The following is a 22,275-nucleotide window of genomic DNA, read 5'->3' as shown; positions in this document are numbered from 1 at the left end:
TGATTTCATTAAAACTCAGAAGTGTGCCTTTATTGCAACACTAAAGGACATGTTCAAACAAAGTGTAAGATGGGGTTGGAAAACTATTAATTTGACCGTCTCCAAAACACCTTAGATTTAATTCTAAAGGGAGTAACTGATATTCAAATGTCTAAACCACTTGGGGTGAAACCACAATTCAAGCAAATTTGCTTCTAGGAATACTAATTCTGTTTGGTCCACGAATATTCGAACAAGTCAAAAAGGTAGTATGCAAAATCGGTTAAAGAAGAACTTAGAAAATACGTCACAAATATGGGATCTAAGGATACTCATACTCCTCCTGAGAAAATTGGCGTTTTCATCAATGAAATGATTCAACAAGCTAACATGAATTTGATCATTGCAGGATACAAACATCTTATTGATAAACTTTCATTATCTTCCAGAAAATCATCCTCATGTAAGGATTTTTATCTTGTCTCTTTCCATGATGATAATAATTTCTATGATCACTTTTCATGTCCAAAAAGAATTTTCTCAGTGAATGGAAGAGGTTAAGACAAAAGGAAACACCAGCATAGTCCCTCTGGTGAGAGTTCAGCCCACCCTTGTGCAAACTAGTCACAAGTCTTGGAACCTTATCATAAAATCCTGCTAGATAAGGAATTGATGTGTAACAGGTGTACTATTAGTCAAATAGTGCTTTGAGTGATGAGCTATAATCTTTTTCATATTGCAACTTTTACGTATTTCTATGAATATTCCTATCAGACAAGATTGCTAAAATTTCCTGTTGATCCATGATCCAGAAAAGATAACCATTCAATGATTTTATCTCATGAATATTAGTACTCTTGTGCTCTAAACTCATTGTTTATTGAGCTAAGAATCATTTTAGATTCAATATTTCATAGAAAAATGTAGAAAATTGCAATACTGAAAAAAATATTATGCTCTCTAAGAAGATATTCTTGTTTACCTCTCAAAAGAAAAAGAAGCCCCTGTTTTAAAACAGTTGTGGGACACCGGTTTACGTACCCTAGGTAATCACCTATTGTTAGAGTTTCCATATAAAACCCTATTTGCTATAAAAATTCAGGAACCGACCCTGTACCCAGAGAATACCTCTTACAAACTCGTTTATATACCCTAACTTGTGTTGAGAAATTCTCATCCAAGGAGTTTCACAACCAAGCATGTATTTTATGTCACGTATCCTTGAAAACATGAAAGAAGCTATTTCCGGTGGTATTGAAACAAGAGGAAAGAAGAGAACTCTGGTTGATGACGAAGTGGTTGAATCATCTGAAGATCTTCCTGGTGTGAATTTTTATTTCTCCTATGATCATCAAGATATTGAGCATAAAGATATGATCTATGTTAATGTTTTTTATGATTTTCTTAAACAATTTGAGGAAGAAAAGCTAAAACTTGTTTAAACAGTAAAAGGCATAGAAATTTTATGAACTGAGTCGAAAAAGGTTTCTGTTGACCTTGTTCTCATGAAATCTCATGTTCGTGATCTTCTCAATGTGGATATTTTACCTAGAGAGTTCGTGGATACAGTTGATGACAAATTCAAAGGTCTCAATACCGATGAAGAGTCTAGAAAAATCTAGATTATTTTGTCTTCGTCTATGTACTATCTATACTAGGAAACTTCTTGTGCAAATTTATTCTTGTGTTCAATAAGGATAGATAGGGTTTAGTACAACAAATATTGTGAGTACACAAGCTATTTCCAACGATTTTGATCTTGCATGTTTTTATATTTATTTATTTAAATTCTAGAGTTTTTGGAGGTTGAACTTGCACTATCTAATCATTACTGGTTTAATGTATTGCAAAATCTTATGAGATATATGTGTCCTTTACTTTTTGTGAATCGAACTGATATCTCATATATGCTCAAAAGTTGAATCTATTAAGTTATATGAACTAAAAATATAACAAGCATTGTTAGAATTTTTCGTAGTATTAATTTATTCGTGATCAAACTCTTGTGAAATTACTGCACTATCCACTCTGTAATATTTTCTTATGTTGAGTCATATCGATTAAAATCATCTCCTTATTTGTAACTGGCATTGAGATTAATTTAATTCAATGTTTAGGGTACAAATCCATGCGATTTGTTAATATCCGACAAAATCCTTCTTTTTATTAAAGCAAGGTTACTCATGTTGTTCTCTTGGGAATGACATCAAATGGGGGAGAGTTCTTAATTGAACTTGTGCTTAATTGCTATATCTTTGTGGGAAGAGTGGATGTGGAATTTAAAGGGGATGGTGTATCTTAAATATCCTAGATGAGCGTTAAGTATTTCAAACTCTGTAGTTGAGTATCGGATATCACTGCGTTCTACCGTTTGAAAGCGAAGATCAACAGGAGCTCTAGAGAACTTCTTCAACAAAAGGTAAGTGAAGACTGAACCACCTATTTCTCACATTTATATCTATGAGATATTGTCTTAAAACTAAATTAGACAACACATGCATAATATAAATTTCGAGTCAAGTTTATCTTGATCAATCGTTCTCGAAATATGCTAAGCTTAAGAACATTTGTTCATACTTGATGAATTTGGTAAAGAACAATTTATTGTTTATGACCTAATTATGATTCAAGATTTAATCATTTGAAAATGGCCTAGAACAATGATATTTTCATTGATGTTATTCGGGAATGTTTCAAATCTATTATGAGAGAGATATAAAACTACTATATATCTGGATAAAGGACAATATGCATACCAGTTCGCATACTGGGAGAACTGTTATAAGTCCAGATCTGCAGTACATGTACCATGTACACGTACCGGCGTAGCTGTAGTTCGACAGTGGCTTTTTGGTATGCATATCCGGTATCCATACCATAAGAAGTCTGTTCACTCGTGAACCAGGAAGGTACACATACCTTGTATGCAAACCAGAAAAGATCTGTTGGTTTCTTAACCGAAAAGGTACACATACCCAGTATGCAAACAATAAAAGATCTGTGAGTTCCTGAACCCATTTTTGTCTTAAGGGTACACATACCCGGTACATGTACTATGACAAAAATATTCACGAATAGGTACAGTACACGTACTTACCCTGTCGAATATTTTCAGATGCATCATAATTATTTCCATGAGATAATCGGCATTTGAATAACTCTTTGAAAACACTATTTAGACATGTTTGATCACATTTGTGACTCAAGGAAAAGTCTTAGAGTGTTATATGAAAATGGTTAAGCTTGTTGTTCAATTGGATAGTTTCGGCTAATCATTTATGACCAGGCATTATACACGGCTCGATTACGGTTCATCTTAACCAGAGTGTTTATTCTGCTATGTTAATCTCAAGTCAAGTTTTTCATCTAACGGTGATTATTGATTGCTTGATTCCAAATCTACCTTAGATTAAATCTAAAACAACCTTGATCTTGAAAGTCTATATAAGAGAACCTTAAACAACTGGGATATGTGAATCCCTGACACTATTCTTGTGTGTCCTAGTTGTAAATTGGAGTCATCCTATCCTTTAAACCTTTTTATGTTTAGCGACTAAAAATACTTCAGCTAGGGATTCGTGAAGCCGGGTCCAACTATCTTTACCTTGATAGTTCGTGTATCCTGATCTTATTTTGATTGTCGAGCCTTGTGCCAACAAACAAGATAGATAGAAATACAAAGTTTTTTCATCTCAGACTTTGTCATTCCACAAGTTTATACTTGTGAGGTGAATAATAATCTAGGATGCTCTTTGGGAGTTATAAAACCGTATTTGAGGTTTGCTAGACTTTGTCTATTGCAATAGATTTCCTAGCTCACCTTGATCTTTGATCAGAAAGGAAATCACATATAGACTTATCTGTGGGAGGAAGGATTGGTTTAAAGTCTTCAATTGAGTTGAATCAAGTCTTAGGCTGTAAAGGATGTCAGCTAAGAGAATCAATTGCGCGGAGTCCTGCTGGGATTCAAGAGGCGTAAGGAGTGCAATTGTAATTGAAGCGTAGGCTAGAGTCTTAACTATAGCCTTATATGTTGTGACGATTCAAATCGGTCTCAACTACATTCTAGTCAGAAGTTCTGATAGTAGGCTAGAGTCTGTAGTGGCTTAATACAGTTTGGTGTTCAAATCTGGACTAGGTCCCGAGTTTTTTCTGCATTTATGGTTTCCTCGTTAACAAAACTTCTAGTGTCTGTGTTATTTATTTTCCGCATTACATTGTTTATCTTTATAATTGAAATATCATGGGTTTTACGTAAAATCAATTCAAGTAGATAAGTCCATTATGATTATGAGAGAAGTAGATATAAGCTCTTCATATATTTCTTGATTGAGATTCATTAAGTTAAACTCTCGAAATTTTATTTGAGTTTAGTCCATACAGGTTTCCTAAGAAAAAGTTGGTGGTGTATTTTGGTACACCCGCGTTTTCACAAAGACAATTTTATCCCGGAGTCTTTATTTTCAAATTCTATACCCGTAACATGTATGCCAAGCATTTTGCAAACAACATAATAAATTTGAACTTGTACATATGTAAAGAGTCAATACTAATTTTTAAGAAAAGTACAAAATCTTTTTTTGAGTTATTCGGGGTTGGATTTGATTATTATTACTAAATTTTCGTATGTAAAACTTATCTCATCCTCTTAATCTTTAATCACCATCCTCTAACTCCTCCAGATAAAATATCTTAGTTACATTACCACTTTGATCTATTTTTCTTCATGTCATGATGGATCGTCATAAACGAGTTTATCAATTATCAAAAACCACAACATGTGATAAAAATTGTGCAAACTGCAGTTGAGGTGCAACAAGAATTCAACTAGGAAAGATAATACAACAAGAATTCACCTAGAATACCCCGCACCACTAGTAGTAGATACCGGTACAACACTAGCTTATTATAAATGTTAACACTTTTCATATCGCCATCCTTTTCCTCAAAGTTTTAATTACCCGCTACGTGTTGTTTAGTTAATGGTTCATGATTGTTTATGAGAAATCCAAAGATTTAACATTCCTACATTTAAAATTCTAGATGGATGACATAGTCAAAAGGTTTGAAGTTAATGTCATGTAAATTTGCAGTAGCTTCGAACCTGTGAAGAACCCATGCGTCTCTAGTCAAAAGGTCCACAAAACAAGAGACAGGAAAAGGTGAAGAGACCATGAACTAATGATAAGAAAACAAACATTAAACAATTAAATACTCCACACATTTTCATTTTTGCTGGAAGAATACACTGAAATTCACAAAACCCATCCTCTTATTCTCCGTAAAATCAAACACTGAAAATCACAAAACTCTCAAAAATACTCGCTTTAAAACCACACTCATTAATCCTCACCGCACCTAATCAATACTAACCCTACAACTTAAACTAGAATTAGGTAGGGTAAACTAATCAGCATGATTAAGCCAATGGTCAACTCCGTTATTTTCATACTCCGAAAGGGAAGCTCTTTCAGCAAGTTCTTCCATGACTTGTGCAGTTGTGCTGTATAAGCTCGCTCGAAATCAAACTGGCAGTTGACTTTTTACTGTGCAAAACCGGCAAACATTTACACCTAACGTCAGATACTTCTAGGACATTTACATCAACATCCAGGGAGAGATTAAACAATGTCACAAAGGTGATTTCGATTACACTGGTAAAAAACTAACATTCTAGTCAAAGAAAAACATACAACCTCAACCATGATTTAGGGTGTTGGCCTTGTTGGTAAGGAAGATCTATCTATTATCCTTCAAAGTTACAAACAATTGAGAGGCTGCTCATAAACTCCACTTCTATAAAATGCTACTGCTTGAAGAAACTGTCTTGAAATCATATTCTTCGCAAATCGCACCCTAAAAGAGACGAAGTTAGGAAAAATAAATGAAAATGAAAGCCACCATCGCAGGTGAAATGAAAACAAGCAACTAGTTTATTCCAAAATAGACTTGATCTGAACTTGCTATAAAAATTATCCCGCTGAATTTTCTGATACTGAAAGTGCTAAACGTAGATGACTCAGTAGGTAATAAGCAGGCTTTTTTTTTTTTGAGTTTGTTGCTTGTTAGTGCGAAGTACTTCAATGTTGTTTAGCAAAAATGAAGCACCAATAATATACAGATAACAAATGGTTAAGAGTTACATTTTTACGTGCAGTTATATAGGTAACGAACATGTTATTGACTCATTGGCCAGTGTTAAACCATATGTGGTTCCTTCAATAACCTCATCTGTATCTTCTGGCAGTAAACCGTCAGCAAACCCTTCTTTATCCTCACCTGCATCATCCCTTGTAAATCCATCTGTTCCTTCTTTATCCTCATCTGTATCGTCCAGCGTTAACCCATCAGTTCCTTCTTTCACATCATCTGTACCTTCCATTGGCGAACCATCAGAAATCCCTTCCTCATCCTCATCTGCACCTTCAGGCTTTGGTGTTGGAGGAAATAAGTTTGCTATCAGCTCCACCAAAAGCTTCCTGCTAAAAGTTTCTGACACTTTTCAATGATCTGCCCACATGGGCACAGTAACAGAAAAAGATAATAAGTCCATGATTTTTTATAGAAAACATTTTGCTAGTCCATAACAGTTGAAGAAGCTAAATAAAAATGAAACTGATGAATATGGGAAGCTTTAAGGTACTTAAGAAGCTAAATAAAAATGAAGCAGAGGAACATGGGAAGCTTTAAGGTACTTAAAGAAGCTAAATAAAAATGAAACTGAAACAGAGGAATATGGGAAGCTCTGAGGTATTTAGAAATCAGGTGTAACAAATGTTTAACCTACACATGATGAGGAATTGTGATTCCGCAATTAAGAGGCCATCACCAATATTTTCACTCTACGAAACAGATGAGTCTTATGTATCTCCCAATTTTTGCCATTTTTTTACAATGCAAGGGTTCAGACTATCTTGCACTAAGTCAAATTCAAGTAATATATATAAAGACCCCAAGGACTGGTGAAGACGTCAAGAATAGTTAACAAATCTAATATGGTTAACTAAGATTCAGATGATACTCACATTTAAACTATAGCCTAATTAAGGAACAAGGTCTTTCAGACACATATGAGAGGCATTAGAAGTGTCTATACAGCAATTCGGAGATAGCTATGGTAAATCTTGAAATAATTAAAATTGAAAACAATCCTAAGAATTTTCACTCATTTATTTTGATCTGGCAATTACGAAATGCATAAGAAATATTTTTAAAATGCAAGGAAAATGAAAACAAGTATGATAACATTTATGGCGTGCTAATACGTAAAGATGAGTGTGCAATAGAACATTATAATGATGTATAAACATACAAAGATGAGTGTGCAATAGAACATTATAATGATGTATAAACATACAATTGGAACTGAAAAAGGATTCAACTGGAACTGAAAAAGGATTCTACAAGTAAGCATTACTGGGTCAGTTTCCACTTGAGTTGACGGCCTAATATTAATGATATTTAGCTTCTCCGCTTTCGCAAGTTCATATTTCTCACAGCTCTTCAAGAACTGATCAACACTCTCTAGTGTTTGATTATAAGTGTCAGTTTTCAGCAAATAATCATGAACCTAAAAACATTGAATGAATATGAGGTCTCCTACTTGCTCTGTATGTTAATATTTAATCCCACATCAAAGCAGGTCTTACCTTGTTCTCTGGAGGAGAAACAAGAGCAATTACCCTTGTGGGATCTGTTTGCTGAAATATAAGCCTCAAGGTCAGGTTACATGAGATGGTGCAATATAGTGTGTGTGCACAAGGTTGTGGCAAGTCTAATCTTTGTATATATGTTTGTGTAATGTAGGAATAGTGTACAATGTTTCGTGAACAGTGTAGCCTAAATTTTTTGCCCATTAAGGATATACTTGTAACTGTGTATCATCAATTTATAAAAGGGAGGACTTTCTACTCTGAGTGGAACACACTTTTCTATTCACCCTGTCTTGATTTTTACATGGTACCAGAGCTCAAGAGAGAGAAGAGAAAACCCAACCTAGATCTATTGTAGCTTCATCTGAAATTCAAATTTGTGAGTCAGATCCTTAAGTAGCTTCATCTGAAATTCAAATTTGTGAGTTAGATCCTTAAGTTGTTCTTGAAGAACCTGCGGCTGTTTGTAAGTTGGTTTTTCTTTTGAAGTTTGTCTTTGTTGTTGAGTTGAAAGTAGATCTATGGCTAGTACTTCTAAGAAATAGCTTATCTCGTTCTAGGAGTTTAGTATCTCTAGACTTTTCTCATAATGATAGTATGAATGTCAAGATGACATCGTGTAAGTTGGATGACACCAACTACCTCGTTTGGTTCTTCTAGGTGAAACTTTACATCTTTGGTAAAGAAAAGATTAGGTATTTAACTGGAAGCAAAGTATGTCCAGCAACCACGGACCCTACATACGAGATTTGGGTGGAAGAAAATGCTGTAATAATGAGTTGGTTATTAGATTAAATGGCTCCTGATCGAAGGTGTAATTTTATGCGCCTTGCCACTGCATAAGAAGTCCGGGATATGGTGAGTGGTGATGCTACACAGATCTATGATCTGAATAGACACGACAGAATAATAGACCCTAATTGGTCTACTATAATGCTCCTCAAACTCTGTGGCAAGAACTTGATTTCCTCTAGCTAGCTGACACCATCAAATTACAGAAGAGAATTGAAAAGGGTTGAATCATTAAGTTCCTTGCTGGTCTAGACACTGATTTTGACCCATTAGGATTCAAATGTTGGGAAAGGATCCATTGCCGACACTTCTGGGAGTTTATGGAATTATGAGGTCCGAAGAACTTCGCAGAACTGCTATGACATCTCCAATTCTCAAGAAAGTTCAGCGCTGGAGGCTGTAACCACCTCTATTCATGCTTCAACAGTCACACCAGAAAACAACTGAAAGCCTGACGAGAAAGACTATCTATATTGTGACTATTGTAACTAGAGAAGACATACCAGGGAGACATGCTTCAAACTCAATGGTCGTCCAGAATGGGAGAACGGTAATGGTAATAGGAGAGGGGGTTAATCAAGTGGCAGTGTTGGAGGAAGAAGAGGAGGTCGCAATGGTGGCCCAAGAACGTACTACACAACTGATGAGGAGTTTCAACCTACCTCAACCAGCGCTTCTCCGCAACCATTTCCTCAACCATCTCAAGCCCAAATAGAACAAATGATAAAAGAGTATGCTCGAATGTTGTCAACGAAGGAGAATTTTGTCCGGTCTACTTCTATGGCTCAATCAGGTAACAAAGGAACTTTCGGTAATGTAGCTAGATTTACGTGTGATAAACCTAAGGATCCTTGGATTGTCGATAGTGGAGCAATTGACCACATGTCTACCAAGTTTAACATGTTTCGCACCTATAATCCCAAACCCAGGAAATCATGTGTCTTAATAACTGATGGGTCTCCAACTATTGTTTCTTGTGAAGAAAATATCACAATAACTAGCTGTATAAGGTGTTACATGTCCCAGATCTCTTTTAAATATCCTCTCCATCAATCAGATAACTAAAGCATTAAAGTTAGTGTTACCTTCTTTGACAGACATTGTATTTTTTAGGATCTTCGTACAGGGAAGACCATTAGTTTAGGTAACAAGACAGGAGGCCTATACTACCTGGAATTGCAAGAGACGGAACAAGAGAGCAGCACAACAGCTTATAGATCAACAAGTGGTTCTAGTTGTGAAGTTTAAGTCTCGCTGTGACATAAACGATTAGGACATTCATTTTTGGGTATTTGCAAAGAATATTCCTAAGTTGTTTTCAGAACTTGATATATCTAAATTTCATTGTGAAGCATGTGAGTTAGCTAAACATCACCGAGTCCCATATTTGTTAAGCATGAATAGAAGTGTACTTGCTGTTGTACATAGTGATGTCTGGGGTCCTTCACGTGTCATTATTGCTTGTGGTTTTAGTTGGTTTGCTACTTGTATTGGTGGTTACACTCAAGTTTCCTGGGTTACTAATTGAAAGATAAAAGCGATGCCACGTTGTCTTTAAGAACTTTCATAAGTTTGTTCTTACCAGTTTAACAGAAAAATTCAAGTGTTAAGATCTGATAGGGGTAGTGAGTATCTAAAGCAAGGTCTTTCCTCTTACTTCTTGGATCATGGGATTATCCACCAAACTTCCTGCCCTGATACCCCTCATCAAAATGGAGTTGCTGAGTGAAAAAATCGTTGCGACCTATTAGAAATCACTAGGTGCTTGTTGTTCCAAATGAATGAGCCAAAAAAAGTATTGGGGTGATGCTGTCCTTACTGCAGCACAGTCGAGTTTTGAGTTTTCAAACACCTAGTGTTGTCCTTTCTCTTGGTCTCTCATATCAACCTCATGCACTTGCTCCGGTAAAATATTTTGGGTGTGTTTGTTATGTTCATGTCCATAAACAAGATTTGAGTAAATTGGATCCAAGAGCTCTCAAGTGTGTTTTCTTAGGATATCCAGCTACTCAAAAAGACTACAGGTGTTGTCACTCTCCTACGGGAAAGATCTATGTATTTATGGATGTAACTTTTGTGAAAACCAAGCCTACTTCTCAGGGTATTCAGAGGCTTCTCTTCAAGGAGAGAATAGAATATATCGTGAAGATTAGCCTTGGTTTGATATTCCTCGTTCAGTACCTAAAGAGAGGGGTACTTCAGTAGTTATGGCTCCTTAGCTTCAGGCTACTCCTCAATCTCAAGTTATTCCGCAGCTTCAGGTTTACAAACGAAGAGACAAGACCCCCTAGGTAGCAAGTAACTCTGAACAAGAACCTTCTACAATTCCTGCTGAAACAACTTTAAGAGCTAGTGAAGATGATGTTTCTGCTGGTGAGTCCACAAAAGTTGTGGAAGATAGATATCTTACTCGATATGGTTCAATTTCGAACTTTGTATCTTCTCATCGTCTGTCACCCTCTTATGCTGCTTGCAAATCAATTATCATTTGTGACAATTCCCACAAGGATTGAAGACGCTCTTGCTGATCCAAAATGGAAGCAAGCTATGTTGGAAGAAAATAAAGCTCTAAAAGGGAGTTTTACATGGGGATAAGGTTGAGCTACCAGAAAGAAAGAAGACTGTTGGTTGCAAGTGGGTATTCACTATAAAGTACAAGTCCGATGGAACTATTCAAAGATACAAAGCAAGATTAGTAGCCAAGGGCTATACTCGGACTTATAGAATTGACTATCAAGAAACCTTTGTACCTGTTGCTAAGATGAACATCATGTCTTGTTATCTTTGGCAGCAAACAAGGATTGGTCACTTCAACAGTTCAATGTAATAGATACTTTTCTTAATGGTATTTGGAAGAGGAAGTATACATGAACATTCCTCCAGGATTTCAAACAGATTCTAGTGAAGGAAAATTATGCAAGTTGAAGAAATCAGTTTATGGTTTAAAGCAGTCTCCAAGAGCATGCTTTGATAGGTCTACCCAAAGTATGTTAAGATATGGATATCGTCAAAGTCAGGCAGATCATACCTTGTTCCTCAAACATTCACGGAATGGAAAAATCATCTTGCTTATCGTCTATGTGGATGACATTGTAATGACAGGTGATAATATGGAAAAAATGGGCATGCTTTATAAAAGGGGACACCAACATTAGCGAGGGTAATACCATTTGAACGATCCGACGGTCAGGATATGTAATGGTATCACCCCGCCTAAAAGGGACAATCAGACTGGCAATCAATTTAAAAGAACAAAAAATAGAATAAGGGTCGAAAATTTGACACTTACAATGTGCCATGTGGCAAATCCAGAGATGGTCAATGAGACAGCATACCCACAAGACAAGCTAACGAGGAACTTTCAAGAGCTACTATTGTATAGCAGGGAAGCAAAAGATTTGAAACCAGAACCCTAATTAAACTGATATCAAGTTAGGCTGAAAAATAGTAGTACTTTTTGATTCTGGTTTGGATAAACCCTACAATATAAAATGCATACCAGAAATTCATTTGCATCGTCAGACTCACACCACCCTAAGCCCACAATCATGGTCCCAACCATCCACATGATTCCTGGGTACTTTCTTCCTGGCAACACCAGGGCCTAGCATTGACATCCCAACATGCAGGGTGCTTCCTAATCCCTTTTCCTCATCACAGTTACGTATGATTTCTAGTACTGCACCTCTTAATAATCCTTCTAAAGCAACCTTAAACTTTAAACTGTAATCTAGGATCTCCAGTCTGATGCTCATATCGCCCACAAAATGTGTGTACAATAATGATAAATACAATAGACTGATACAAGCACGGCAAATGTAGAAGAGGTTTTGCAATAAAAAGTAAAAACCTACGAGAAATTTTATCCAACAGAGAATATGTAATGAACTACTATAGCCAGTTATGCATTAATAATGAAAATGGTTCTGTAACTTCTTGAACATTTATTGGACTTGAATTTAAGTTACTCAATATGTCTTGGGATCCATTTGTCGAGGAAAAGAGACATTCCCCAACAGAAATACTGCCTTCATGAACCAATCCAGCTTATTAGCACTTGATGTAGAGGCCAAAGTATCCAAAACTTGAGTAAAAGGAGTACACAAAACAAGTCTCCATCTAGATAATCTATACGCATATAACAAAACATTATTCAAAATCACCTATATTTGTTTTAAATTTTTGCTCAAATACTAACTTGAAAACCCTAACAATACCATAACACTATTATACAAACCTAAATGCGAATTAATTTTATACCATAGTGGATCATATCTTAATCGGGGCTCTTTTTTTTGATCGGTACTTAATCGGGGCTCTTAGCAATCAGAAATCAGCAAACCCTGGAGTAACTAGTGCAACTTTTTTTCAGATTAAGTAAAACCAAAATCCAGGGAAATCAAATTGCCAAGATGAACGAGAAATTGATAGAGACGAGGGTTGGGAGAGAACATACCTTGGTGAACAGATTGTTGCCGAGAGAAAGAAACACTTCACTTCTTCCTGCTGTCCTGCAGCTAGCTACTCTTTGGAGGTGGGATTCATTGTTTACTGAAAGAATGAGAAAAAAAAAAAAACAGTAGAGAACTTATGTAGTGCGATTATAATTTTATTTGTTTTTCCATAAGTTCATTTTTTTTTTACGATTTTGCTTATTGCAGGAGCTGCTGGATCATCTTTACCAACTTGAGATGTTTCATTTGCAAATTGTTGTTTCTTTGAAGCTCATCCATATTACATAGTGGCTTGTAAGATGGTATTATGCATAACAAAACAAATTAGTCTTAGGTTTTAATACACATACATTTTCTAAAATACGATGAGGGACACACATTCAAAATGCCCACTACTTGGTTATGTTATTTACAATTTCACATGAAAAACTCAACAGTTTGAAGATCGACAGGAATCCTAGTTTCCTTGCCACCCTTGATAGCATTCAAGTAACTAGGATCATCTTCAAGATAAGCTTTCATAAAAGCAACCATAATTCCCCCTACAAGTTGCCTCATAGGTTCTCTAGTTTTCCCATTTTTACAAGTACAATAACTGAGTTTCCCTCTTATGCCTTTAGTTTCATCATCAAGCATGTCGGTATGTCCATAATCTTTCACAACAAGATAACAAGCCGGTGCTTGACATTCATTATAAAAATCTTCATGGTTTACACCTTTGGGAGCACAAGGAGGGAAAAATCGGTTTCTCTTGATTTCTCCAAGTCCAGAACCAACAACTAAAACTGCCATGTCTAGATCAAAAGACTGAGGAACATAGGTAAGAACTGGCGGAGGAGTTTGTTTTCCTTTGTCCATTCCATCTACTGGATCTATACCCATTAGAGCTGAATACTTGATTGTTGAATTAGTACCATTACTAGCTGATTTATTAGTTGAACTGTACGATAAGGCCAGCGCAAATGCAACTTTACCACCCCTGCTATGACCAGCAAGTGCTGCTTTTGTTAGATTTGGTAGAACTGTCGGTGGAAGTACGCTAGTGAGTCCATCTGATAACCATTCCGTTATTGCTGCAGCTGACTTAATTTCATCACTAGAATCTGGCCCTCCACAATTGTATAACTGCATATACCAAACAAGCAAATTAGCAAAAAGGAGTTGCATCAGAGTTTGCAGATGTAATTCATTCATATGAACATGTATTTGCAATTCCCTTAATAAGAATACCTATACAAATCAAGTGATGATTACTTAAACTTACCTGAGGGGCAACAACGATGAAACCATGTGAAGCAATGTGTTGGATAAGCTGTGAATAGAAAGAGTTGTAGATGTCGTTCTTGTACAACTTTTGGGATCGACTTGAAGAACACACACTGTGTACCTTCCCGATTTGAAAATATTTCTGGTGGAAGAAGAGGGAGAGGACATGATTAATACCTAGTTCTATGCTTTAGTAACAGTGTACTCCTGCAATTTATATTTCATGTAACTCTTTACTGATCTAGGATAAGGTTTTGTTACTTGTCTCCATAAGAACCTCAGCCTTAAGAGTGTGTTAAAATTCTTTACACGGGAACTAATAAATTACCTGTCGGCCTTTTGAAACCGTAAGTATTTTCGTGAATTTTTGGCGCATGTGCGTGATTCTAAATTAGCTTTTTCATATTTTAAGAAAGAGGAAGTACACATTTTACTCTATATCAACTGGATCATGAATATACATGATAAAAAAAAAAAAAATAAGCACATGATAATGGGAGTACATCAGTTCCGCCTGTCAGCACTGTCAATACATCTCATGGCGTTACATCATCTACCACCAACACCAGCGGTGCCAGAAACATTCCCTTTGACGTGACACCTCCTATCACCAGAGCCGGAGCAGCTGCTACTCTTCCTAATATTCCTTTGAGCGTGACACCTCCAATCACCACCAGAGCTGCTACTACTTCTTCATCAGGACGAGAGGATGGAGCAGCTACTACTTCGAGCGTGACACCTCCCATTATCGTTATCGATTTAATTGAGAGATAGAAAGTTCTTACTAAGGCTCAGACAGACATGGTTACAACTCAGAGAAAAGTATTCACTTTCCTCAAGACGCTAACAGAGCGGCTACCACCAAAGCCGCGTAAACCTCAAGTGGAGCAGACAACGAATGCTTTCATGACTCCTGGCGCAAGCACTTCGACCGGACGTGCCTTTATAGATGAAGAGGCTCGCGTTGCTCCTGAACGTCCGTCAGAAAGGAATCAACAATCCAATTTTATCATACGTGAAGACATGGAACGACTTCTCCAGAATCGAGGCAAAGAAAACCCGGCAACCATTCATCAGCACTAACCTCCTTACCCTCATGATGTGCAAAGAGTTTCTCTTACAAGAGGATATTCCTCTCCTTAGTTTTCCCTTTATGACGGTACTGGTAACGCTCGTGAACACATCTCTCATTTTTTGGAATCATTAGGAGAGCATGAATACAACCATGTCTTTTGCCTGAAAAAATTCTCAAAATCACTCACTGGAAGAGCGTACAATTGGTACAACAACATTGAACCAAAAAATATAACCAATTGGTGTGAGATGGTTACCGCTTTATAAAGAAATATTTCTTTGTGTCTGAGAAAATCATTCTTTCAGACTTAGGAAGAATGTTTCAGCGAAATAATGAACATCCAAATGATTATGTCAAGAGGTTCAGAATTCAGGCACTGGACTTTCACGATCCAAATGTAACTGAACAACAATTGGTGGAGTTGTGCATTAACGGTATGGTACCTGTCTATCGCGCTTTGCTGGAGAACTTGTGCTGTCAAACATTCTCTAAACTCCTTGAAGCTGCTAAGCGATAGGCTACAACAACACCAGCCTTGATGGAAAGAACCAGACACGCCAAGAATGAATATGCGCGTGAGACTCGAGGAAGCAGACGTCTCGTAAACAAACAATACAATACTCAATCTTATGTAAGTGTGGTGGGTGAAGGAGGAAAGATAAAGGCTTCAGCTGCGGAACAACAAACCAAACGTGTAGCACTAGCGCAACAGACAACTCAACCCCGGAAGGCTGCGACTAAGACTCCTTCACAACAACAAGAAACTGAGAGGCTACTCCAAACTTCCCATTTCCAATTGAGGAGGTAATTGAGCTCCCAGAGGCATGGATTCAAGATGATGCTATCAAGCTACCTCCTATCAGACGACCACCAACCGAGAAAGAAATGGAAGATCCCAAATATTGTCGTTACCATAGATTCGTCAATCACCCCACCAGTGACTACAAAAAATTGAAATGAATTTTCAAGGAGAAGGAGGATGCAGGGGAGCTTCAACTGGGCACTGAGGGAGTTCACAGAGATCCTCTTCCTATTGGGAGCTCCATGCTCTCTGGGGACTCCATCCACAAAACCGGGCAATCTATGATGGAGCATTTATGTGAGATTCTTTATTTCTCCAAGGCGCAGCGTCAAGACATATTCACAGCCCTCAACCATGTTGTATCAGACAAGCGGTTGTTTTCAGTCGGAGAAGCTTCCCCTAAATACCAACCTCTCCTGGAAGGTACGACTGGTAAATGTAACTGGGGATTCCTATCCATTGCTTATCTAAATTGTGTGGAGTTCGATAGCACATTGATCGATGCGGCCTCTGACTTCAACGTTGTCACCATTAAGACTCTGAGAGCTGCAGGGATCTCAAAACAAGAAGCTGTTCACTGCCCAACTATGATCAAAAACTCATATAAGGAGATCCCAAGAATGCTTATGGGTATATCAATCTCGAAATAAAGGTAGGAGATGCCCTAACACACGCCAACTTTCATATTGTTAAGGAATGCCCAAATTATGATATGGTTCCGGAGCACTCATGGATACATAACAATAAAGCGAAGCTATGAGTATGCCCCTTGCTAGTGTTTATACCTGAGAGGGTCTCCAACAAGCCGTCCAATCCTGAAGATTATTTGCTACCGTATGGACAACTCGCAAACGTGACACAATTACTTGGAGAGACAGTGTAGAAATATTTGTTCGCAAATTCCGAACACAAGTAAGTCTTATTGAATAACCTTTTCTGCAACCAGTCACTTCTCATTCCGTCAAGATCTGGGGACTTGATCCAGCGATCAACCCAAATGCCACTAGGCGATGTGAGTGGGATGCCGGTTGTTTCAAATATTTTATCAAGTGTTTAGAAGATGTCTTAGTCAAGGATAATGAGTCTAAGAGTCAAATATCTACACAACACCCGAATCCCTTTCAAGTTGGAGATATGGTAGTAAGGATTGCTGCTCATCCTACTCCACCCAATACCCCAGAAGGAAAAGATGAGCCGTACCTAGTAGCAGAAGCTATCTTGGGAGGCTACTGCAAGCTCATCAATGCTGACAGGCTATAAGGCGTAGTAATACACGCCCGGTTGCTCAAACCTTTCAATACCTAAGATATCATTCTGCCTTTTCCTCCAAAATTTCTTTTAATATTTCCTCTAGCATTTTCCCTTTTCATGCAATATTTGTAATGTCCTCCAAAATGATTGCACTGCTTGCATTCATAATTAGGATTTCATTTATCAGTTAATCAAAGCATCATTTCCTTTCAGAAAAATTACTCCTGAATCATTTCAAGACAAAATCTCAAAATCCTTACGGAACCATAACCCACTAGTTCAAAACCAAAAAAAAAAATCAAAACATGAAAGAAACATCTTATATCTTTCAAAAAATACCTAAGAAGGGAATATGTAAAGGAAAAGGAAAGAACAAAATATTCAAGGGAAATCATCCAGCAGCAGCGCATTCTGCTTGGAGAAAGCATCCTTCATTCCCTGAAGAGCAGCCTGCTTCAACTTCAAATCCTGAGACAACCTCTCAACTCCCGCCTCTCTCTTACTGATAGGATCCGTGGAAGGAGTTTCATCCATTTTAGTCTGCAATTTTTGGATTGTGGAGATCCCCTCACAGATCCAAGGAGCGTTGAATCTGAAATTAACACACATGTCTCAATAATACGTGTGCAACTACTTTTTAGAAACGCTGGCACGCTAAAATTTCCAAGCGACGCATGAGAATGTCGATGGAAAATTATAGGTTCACGGTTGAATCCTTAACCGTTATTATTTTCCCTACTTTAGAGTTTCGGTCACTAAGGTCATATGGGTTAAATACCATCGTGGAAGTGATATCCCTTCTCATGGAAAGAAAGCATGGTGATCCCAGTCTTATTCGACCATCGTCATTTATGTGTCATCTTCTGTATGTCACATCGCTCAATAAATTGGGAAGGGATTGAATTGCAAAATAAAGATATTGATCGTGACATTCGAATAATGAATATTACGTGTGGAGATTATACTGTAACCCTACCGAAAAGTGTTACATCTAAATTTTTCGGGAAATTCAGATTTCTTAGTTGTGAAGGTTTCATTCATCCAACTGGAAATATAAACTCATGAAAGAAACCTGAATGAAGAATTATTATTCAAAGAAGTCCTGGTTTCGGCAATATGAAGCAAAACTACTAAATATCAAATGAGCATCTGCAAACTATGAAAAAGATGCTTATCTATAAAAGAAATCACTGAGTGGGAAATCTAGTTATCGGCATTAACACCAGAACTAATGTCTCCTTCACCGGAGCCCTCTTTGGAAGCCGCTTCAACATCTTCTTCAGAAGCCGCTCCTCCAACCTCTTTGGAAGCCGCTTCAACATCTTCTTCAGAAGCCACTCCTCCATCCTCTTTGGAAGTCGCTTCAACATCTTCTTCAGAAGCCGCTCCTACATCCTCTTCGGAAACTGCTTCAACAGCCTTTTGAGGGTATTTACCATGATATGTTTCGTCCACATCAGAGTCGATAATTATGATGATGTTATGAATAGGTTCATCATGTTCATGTTCACTTGGAAGTTGCTTATGCTCAACCCTTTGTCGCTTTAGCCGAGCAGTAAATCTCTCAGCCCTGGCGCTCTTTGGCTGATATGCCTCATCGCGTATCCACTTTCCTCCATGCTAACCGAAGTCAAGAAAGCTTTGACACGTTCTCGAACGATGATCAGATGTGTGAGGGACATACCCTGTACAGCTTGTCCATCTTCACGAAACGGACGATCTATTTTAGCCAATACCTCGGTCATCCTGGATTCATCGACTTCAAAATTCTTTTCTGGAGAGTTGGAGGAATAATTAGGGGTTCCCATTATATACTACAGAAAGAATAAGATCACGGTTATGTCAACAACCAACGCGGCGGATGATGTAAAAAAAATACAAAAGGAGATGAAGTAATTACCTTCCAATGGAAGAAAGGAGAAAAGTACAACTTTGTGATGATCGGTGTGAGAAGAATGACCTAAGTGCTTCGTTTTATATTAAGCAAATATACAAGATCCGGGAAAGGAAATGACTCTCTACATGCCGTGTATACAGGCTTTGGATGCGGGATATCAGCCGACTATTTGAAAGACTGAACTCTGTTTTTCAGATAGGTTTTATTAGGTGTTCATTTGAAATAATGAACTCTGTTTTCGTATAAGTTTTTATTAGGTATCCATTTGAAAAATGAACTCTGTTTTTTATTCATAATAACGAAATTTTTGTTACGTATTCATTTTAAAGAATGAACTCTATTCTAGTTTGAATTTCGTATGTTCTTGTTATGTGCTCATTAGAAAGAATGCACTCTGTGTTTTTGTCATAATAATGAAGTTTTGCATTGTGTTCATTTTACAGAATGAACTTTGTGTTCATATGTGATTTAGTTTGGTTTTATTAGGTGTTCATCTGAAAGAATGAACTCCGAAGTTCATTAAACAGAATGAACTCCTGTACGAAAATAAGTAGGAATTAACACAAAAGGGTATTTTTATCCGTTTTATATTTTCAAATAATTATGGACCAAACAGTACGTTTTCCCAAAGTACCAAACGATTATTTCCCCGAATTTTAATCACATCGATAATATACTTAAGCTTGAATATCCAACATAACTATACAGAAATGGTGACCAAAAATGAAAAAAGAAACTCAATCAAGGAGCAGTGCTCCATTGTAATAAACACACAATTATTATATAGAAAAATAGATTCCATGACTATCTTTGTCAGAAACAATGATGGTTTTCAAAAGAACATGTTGATACCGAAATACCACTGTAGTCACAGAGTATGTGGTAAACAAAAATAAAAGAAAAAATGCCCGATATTAGAAGTAAAACTACAAGGACGCGAATCAACTGACGAAATAGAAAAGCCTGCTTCAGATCGTGGAATACATGTACAGCTAAAGGATTGGTTTAGATACAAAAAAAGGTGCATAGATGATTCAAATCGAAGCAAAAGATCTCAACACTTTCTCAAGCTTCTCAGCCTTGATATAATCTTACATGATTCATACTACAAAAACAAAGAAATCATCATCATAACAACAATGAAAATAAAAATCAAACACAAGTGAATGAATATACACATATATCTAGACATATTTTCGGTTGAATATTTAGATCTAATTCTGTGAAATAAATCAGAAAACATTAGTGTTATTATTATTATTAGAAGAATCCAAGCTTTAACGTAAAAATGGATGCAAACCCTAACCTTAGATTGGTTGTTTGAGGCGAAAAAGAGATAACTTGTCTTCGTTCATCTAAGAGAAGAAATTTCAAGATGTGATCTTATCATCTTCTCCATCATGTTCTAATACATCATCACATCAATAAGTATCATATCCAAAATCAAAATACAAATCAACTGTTGTATATCTCTGAAAAAGACGTACAATATTTACAAAGAAAGAAAGAAGACATGAAGAAGAAAGTGAAGTAGTTGGAGTGGGGAGGCGATGATATTGAGAGAGGGAGAAAGAGAAAATAGGAGAAGGATTAGGGTTGGGTGATTTTATACTTTAAATCAATGTTTATGATCTAATATATCTAAAATCGACGGTAGGAATTAAGTACAAAAGGATAATCGGTTTTCCGTTGTGTTCGGTTCGGTTTTTGAGCCAAACAATTACCATTCCATTACTATAGGGTTTTAGCCTTCCATACCATTACCATCCTATTAATAAATGGCTCGGTCCGGTTTTCTTCTTATCGGTTCGTCTTGGTCCGGTTTTTGCGGATAACCATTACCATATGTAACCCTAGGAAGAGATAAGAGAAAAACTCTGCGTACAATTTATTCAAGGATCTTTAATTTAGATCTACTTGCAGTTGTATTAGGTTTTTCCATACAGGTTTTCGAACAAAAAATTTGATGGTTTACAATGCACCCTCTCCTTTTCAGGTAGCGCATCTCAGCCATAACCAACGCATACAGTCAAGAATATATAACTTTCCTGGGAAATCCCTTATCCTGGTTTTGCTTTAATATTTCTCTAACATATGCCTCGGTTTGTTCTCATAAATGCGTTGTACCAAAATGATGTTTTCGCAAAATCATTATTTCGCAAAACAATAAATTAAAGATACTTGTACAAAGTTGTTTTGAACATAAAAAAGTACTCATCGTTAGAAAATGTTGGACGTCTGTAACTTAGAATCTTTGGAGCTGAAGTAATATTTTGTTCAGGATTATGGACCTCTAATATTCAGTGCAAACGATAATTAAATTGAGGTTGTACCTGAAAATGCTCATTAATAATCTTTATCACCAAGTACCTAAGCAGGCGAATCGACGTCAAAAATCTCCATCATAGTATGGTACACACAATCGGCATCGAAATAATCGTGCATCAGCTTCCATTGTAACTCATCCCTCCCTCGATATACTTTCTTGTAAATATTTATTTTGGTTATGGAGCTCTAGGTATCTGCCCTGAATGTTTCAGCATCATTGTATTGGTTAATTTTCTATCTTCATCTGACTCATCATCAAGTTGTCGTAACGGCACATACTTTCTTTGTTGTGATTTAAACCGACTCATATGAACTTGCATATTTCATCAGAAAAAATCCATTGAATTTGAAATAAAATGTGAATAAATTGAGGAATTTATGAAAGAAATAAGTTTTGTGTAAAAAGTGGTGTGAGTAAATTGAAAATAATGGGATGTATGAATAGGGGAGAAAATAGTTGTTAGAGATGGAATCACAGAGCCTCTGTCATGCTAAAAAGTTTTTGTCGCTTAAGTTTCAGTTATTTCAATGTAACTTAAGTTTTTTGTTCCTCCGTCTAAGATGTGGTCTTTATATTTTGACACGTGGTTAACTTAAAAATATGCCTCCTCCAAACCCCATTAACTGCTTTACTTTTTTAAGAAAAAAAATAGAAAGTTAACAAACAAACAAAAAAGACAAACATTTAGGTAATGAAACGTTGGATTGAAGGTCAACTTATCAACACAGCAAAGAGCAAGCTTTTTATTGAAGGTACTTCACCTGTTAGGAAAAATCAA

At 36.7% G+C, this 22,275-nt stretch overlaps 2 protein-coding genes across 2 annotated transcripts; both read right to left on the bottom strand.

The window, feature by feature from the left end:
* Positions 1 to 5,994: 5,994 nt before the first annotated feature.
* On the bottom strand, positions 5,995 to 13,156 carry LOC113350750. The gene is made up of 3 exons (XM_026594873.1): positions 13,106 to 13,156; positions 12,880 to 12,944; positions 5,995 to 6,458 (listed from the first exon to the last, which is right to left on the bottom strand). Exons 1-3 carry the CDS (start codon positions 13,154 to 13,156, stop codon positions 6,137 to 6,139), a joined length of 438 nt encoding a protein of 145 aa, XP_026450658.1. The 3' UTR covers positions 5,995 to 6,136.
* Positions 13,157 to 13,165: 9 nt separating this feature from the next.
* On the bottom strand, positions 13,166 to 14,889 carry LOC113350749 (chlorophyllase-2, chloroplastic-like). The gene is made up of 3 exons (XM_026594872.1): positions 14,708 to 14,889; positions 14,142 to 14,331; positions 13,166 to 14,002 (listed from the first exon to the last, which is right to left on the bottom strand). Exons 1-3 carry the CDS (start codon positions 14,887 to 14,889, stop codon positions 13,295 to 13,297), a joined length of 1,080 nt encoding a protein of 359 aa, XP_026450657.1. The 3' UTR covers positions 13,166 to 13,294.
* Between the last annotated feature and the right edge of the window lie 7,386 nt (positions 14,890 to 22,275).

Source organism: Papaver somniferum, chromosome 2 (genome assembly GCF_003573695.1).
Source record: "Papaver somniferum cultivar HN1 chromosome 2, ASM357369v1, whole genome shotgun sequence".
Lineage (NCBI taxonomy): Eukaryota > Viridiplantae > Streptophyta > Magnoliopsida > Ranunculales > Papaveraceae > Papaver > Papaver somniferum.
The sequence above is the reverse complement of the archived record's forward strand: the minus strand, read 5'-3'. Positions and strand labels throughout refer to the sequence as shown.

Excerpts from the sequence above, each read along its gene's own strand:
- LOC113350750 (XM_026594873.1), bottom strand. The coding sequence starts at position 13,156 with ATGGATGAGCTTCAAAGAAACAACAATTTGCAAATGAAACATCTCAAG. Across the intron at positions 12,945-13,105 it reads AAATGAAACATCTCAAGTTG|CTAGCTGCAGGACAGCAGGA; the intron begins GTAAAGATGATC and ends TCCAAAGAGTAG. Across the intron at positions 6,459-12,879 it reads GCAACAATCTGTTCACCAAG|GAAGCTTTTGGTGGAGCTGA; the intron begins GTATGTTCTCTC and ends AACTTTTAGCAG.
- LOC113350749 (XM_026594872.1), bottom strand. The coding sequence starts at position 14,889 with ATGGGAGGTGTCACGCTCGAAGTAGTAGCTGCTCCATCCTCTCGTCCT. Across the intron at positions 14,332-14,707 it reads ATGTTTCTGGCACCGCTGGT|CATAGAACTAGGTATTAATC; the intron begins GTTGGTGGTAGA and ends CTGTTACTAAAG. Across the intron at positions 14,003-14,141 it reads TCATCGTTGTTGCCCCTCAG|TTATACAATTGTGGAGGGCC; the intron begins GTAAGTTTAAGT and ends TGGTATATGCAG.